Source organism: Primulina tabacum, chromosome 14 (assembly GCF_025594145.1).
Source record: "Primulina tabacum isolate GXHZ01 chromosome 14, ASM2559414v2, whole genome shotgun sequence".
In the NCBI taxonomy this organism is placed as follows: Eukaryota; Viridiplantae; Streptophyta; class Magnoliopsida; order Lamiales; family Gesneriaceae; genus Primulina; species Primulina tabacum.
The window spans coordinates 15,954,588-15,958,855 of record NC_134563.1 but is presented as its reverse complement, the minus strand read 5'-3'; the positions used below and the strand labels follow the sequence as shown (position 1 = coordinate 15,958,855).

The 4,268-nt window shown below is 37.1% G+C and overlaps 1 protein-coding gene across 1 annotated transcript; it reads right to left on the bottom strand.

Annotated features, from left to right (window-relative positions):
* Positions 1-255: 255 nt before the first annotated feature.
* On the bottom strand, positions 256-3,746 carry LOC142524760 (uncharacterized). The gene is made up of 8 exons (XM_075628851.1): positions 3,493-3,746; positions 2,540-2,684; positions 2,290-2,458; positions 1,799-2,069; positions 1,254-1,519; positions 959-1,174; positions 578-680; positions 256-457 (listed from the first exon to the last, which is right to left on the bottom strand). The coding sequence occupies exons 1-8, from the start codon at positions 3,641-3,643 to the stop codon at positions 393-395; spliced, it is 1,386 nt and encodes a 461-aa protein (XP_075484966.1). The 5' UTR covers positions 3,644-3,746; the 3' UTR covers positions 256-392.
* Positions 3,747-4,268: the final 522 nt, after the last annotated feature.

Sequence of the window (4,268 nt, the reverse complement as noted above, 5' to 3'; positions counted from 1 at the left end):
ATATACATTATCGTGATTATTAAATGACTGTTGGAACATGAAAACAGACTATCGCAAGAAAAGTATCTTGAATTTGATCTCTATTAAATATTAATTAATTTACCATTCTCACTTCAATTTACTTTTTACCGAGTATGGAGGTCACCTTTGGGTTTTAGCATTATCGCCCTCCTTGCAAAAGGCACCATCGATAGTTTCAATAAAAATCGTAGTTTTATGCTCAAAAAAATAAACAAATATCTGAAAGTGGAGATATGGAGAGAATATTGTAGTGAACAAATGGCTATCCATATTATACTCTTAAAGTAAATATAAATCATCAAAAAATAATACGTATTGGATAAAATTGCTAATGGATACTTCAAAACAGTAAAAAATATATATAAAAATCATCAAGCAGAATCTAATGGCTCAGCTTCGTTGTTTCTTTCTTTCAACGTGGTCCATTCTTCTGTCTCTGGAAATGAGGAAAAACACTCATTAGAACAAGGGAGCATAAAGATTTTATCGCCTATTTTGAAAATTTACGGTATTAGACTTCAAAATAGTTGTCAATTTCAGTCGACATGTTACTAACTTGGCTTGTCTCCAATTGCCGATAGCCGTTTTTGTAGGATTGAGGCCACAAAGAGAAAGATGGAGCACATACCAAACATAACTGTGATTGGAAATGCATTAACCTACAAATATTGAAGAGATTGTTAGCATCCAATATTCGGCTGGAACACCAAAATCGTGATGTTGAAATGGGAATTTATAATTTGACTTAATTTCTGGGCATAAATCAGCTATAAATCATTTTCTATTATCATGTTAAGAAAATACCCAACTGGATCAGCAAGTGGCAATCTGCCTTCGAAGGAAGAGTGATTTGGATCAAGAATGGGGCAGGTGGGAAGGACAAAACTAATAATTAACCAAATAGTGTGGGGGAAAGGTGAAATTGTAACAGACGTACATTGTACAACACGATGCAGACAAAGATGTTCAGTGGGATGCGGAAGAAGTTCATGATGGTGCTCCGGGCCTCCTCAGGTATGTATTGGGATCTCATCTTCATGATGGACGGCCAGAAGATACCTACACAAGCTTCAAAAGTACAGAAACCAAGAAGCTGAAGACAGCCTGAGAATGAGATGCCAACCCCTTTTGCATTTGAAGGAGTTATGAAGAACTGCCATAGAGAAGCAACGAGTTATATATTGTTCAACAATATAAAATCAAGTGAAATAACATCAGAATACCAGACATACATTGGTCAGTATGGGGAGCAAAAGCGAGGCAGAAGATATAACAAAAACAATCTGCATGTAGCTCTCCACTTTAACTGTATTGCGGGCCAATAAACGAGCTGCAATTGTGCTTCCCAACATTGAAGCCAACATAAAAGTTGCAAAAATAAATCCATGTGGAATATCTTCGTCATTTGGACTAAGAGCAGGTGTCCAGAGGAACACAAATGTGTACATCGAACCTTCAAACAAAGACTGTATTGCACCAAGCAATGCAATCTTCTCATCTGACAAATATCAAGTTCCAAAAAAGGATTTAAATTAAACAAGAGAGAGAAATATATTAGCAGGTTTTGCTGTTTGGTGGTAGCAAAAAAAATGAAGTAAACAACCGAAGTTCAAACGGAGCAGCTGAAAAGTATCTACATCAGGTTACTGCATTGTCTTCTTTAAATTCTTTGGTGATTATATGGAAAAATGGGACCGAAGAACGTAACCTTTACTTCTCTTTACAGAGCTACTGACTCATTAGAGGAAGATTTTTCATGTAAAAGATTTAAGCATACCAGAGGCAATTGCTACAGCTGCGCCCTTGAATTGAGTCAGCAAGTCCTTGCTCTCTGAAGTGTCTCCATAATTCTCTGTCCACGACGCTAGTATTACAGCCATTCCTATGGCTAGAAATATGGCAGCAGCATCAAAGGGTGATACTGGTCCAAGATTCAAGGTATCAACCAGCAGATTTCCAAACAACCCAGATAAAATGGCAACAAGACCATTGCCGAGAAATATTGCCTTCGAGAAAGTTAATGAGAGCCATTGCGGATCAAAACCCCTCTGCAGATATATATTGAATCAATGATTTCAATCAATAACTATACAGAAGGCAATCATTTTTCGACTCAACAATAAATGAGTTGATAAGTATAATAAATACAGATTTATTAACAAGAAAATTAGCAAATGCAATTTTCCAGATGAGCAAAAGACACAAGATGATAGAAAAGGTAGAGACAATTTCCTTGTATTCATATATACACATATATGGACATCTCACCTTGAAGTGCTCTGCCACAAGCCATGACTCAAATGCAGAAAACAAGAGCGATGTGGCAATACCACCCAAAACACGTCCAATCATCAGAACTTTGTAATGAGGAGAATGCTTGGTCATGCAGCTCAGGGTATACGTGATGCAGTAAGTAATACACGCTCTCTTGCGCCCCCTGCAATTTCATCATAATACTCAAATAAGATAATTTGCAAGAATTATTGCAAATATACTTTATCTCAAGAGGATGCCATACTGTTTATCTGCTAGAGAACCAACAATTGTACCAAACAACATGGAAGACCCAAATCCAGCAATGAAGAGCTGTCCAATTTCACCTTTTCCAAAACCGTAAGTAGTGTAAAGGTAGTAAACATATGGACCCTGCAGCCAGTCACCAGCTGTTTATGTGGAATCAACCGTCAGGACAAGTAGAATCATTGTTTGCAAATATCTCGAAGGACCAAAAAAATTGAAAAGGAAAGAATTATAATCTACAAAAAAATTGGAAGAACCAATTAAAGAATTGCCTAAGCTCCCCATCGAGAGCAAATCTGGTAGATTGCATTATCATAATTACAGTTCCGAATAACACAAAGGATTAAGGAAATCTGAGCACCAAAATACATTCCTCGTTATACAATTACTAAAATAATCAGTAGTTAGTAGTTCACCGCATTTTGTGGATGAATATTCCACTACATTTGACTACAATAAATCATGGCATCACAACCAACCATACAAGCAATTAAATATAACACTCTTGAGTACCATACATTTCGTCGGCCAAAATCATAAACCCAAAAACCAACTAGATCCACCAAGAATCCAACATGTTCAGTACCAGCCACAAACATCATATTCAAAGCAGATAGCTCGAATCCCAAAAGTTCAAGCACTCGGTACATTAGATCACACACCGCAAACTCCAATTCACAAGCAGTAAACACAACTCAACAGCTCACTTTCCCAAAATCACCTCACACAAACCCCCACGTCGAGTGGATCTAAAGCATTTACAGAAGAAAAGTGAAGCACAATCTAACTGTCAAACGAAATCGAATGGCGAAAAAAGGGAATCAAATTAAAACACACACACAAACACAAAGTAACAGCATTGACTAAATCAAATCAAATCAAATCACTCGACACAGAATGCCGTATCAATCACCCCGCGGATCCCATACAACACAACAAAATCTCACTTACCCATCATGAGCGAATAAACAAGCAAGTAATTATTCTTGAACGATTCAAATATCGAAGAAGTATTAATCCGATCTTTGTTGGTTTTACTCAGCTCCAAAGTAGCCACCACCGCAGCCAGAGCCCCAAACACCAGATAGTAAAACGGCTCCATTTTCCCCAGCGGAGATTTCCCACTTTCTTCTTCCTCGCGGCAATGAGGATAAACAGATTAAGAGAGGCAGCAGGCTCAGTAGTATCGCTGGGAAAACGTGTGAAATATATATCTGGATACGCTTATACACACACACACTAAAGCGTGTTCTGAGTACGTAGCTAGAAAACGAGAAACCGCGTTTTTCTTAAATTTAGCTTTTAAATACGTGGTGGGTTGTGATTGGCTGGAGTATTGTCGGCAGTTTGGCTATCAAGCATGTGAAGGTCGTCATGGGTTCCTAGGAAATGTTTCAACCTCATTTCATTTTTTGCTTACTATAGTTTTTAAAATGAAAACACACATTTTAATAGAAATACTTATTGCCATGAACATGAAATAGTCATTTTTAACGTATTAATTGGGTTTACCCATATATATGTAAATTGAAACGGTCGTTGCTCATAAACTTACATGAAATATTTGTAAACAATTATATCAGAATTTGGTGTTGTATTCAGTTTTGTCGACACAAGCATACAACACTGCAACGAAAATTAAACTTCAACACACACGAAAACTTTAATAAATGAACACCAGTTGTTTAATTCATGCACAAGTACGAATACTTGTGTGATGTCTCACG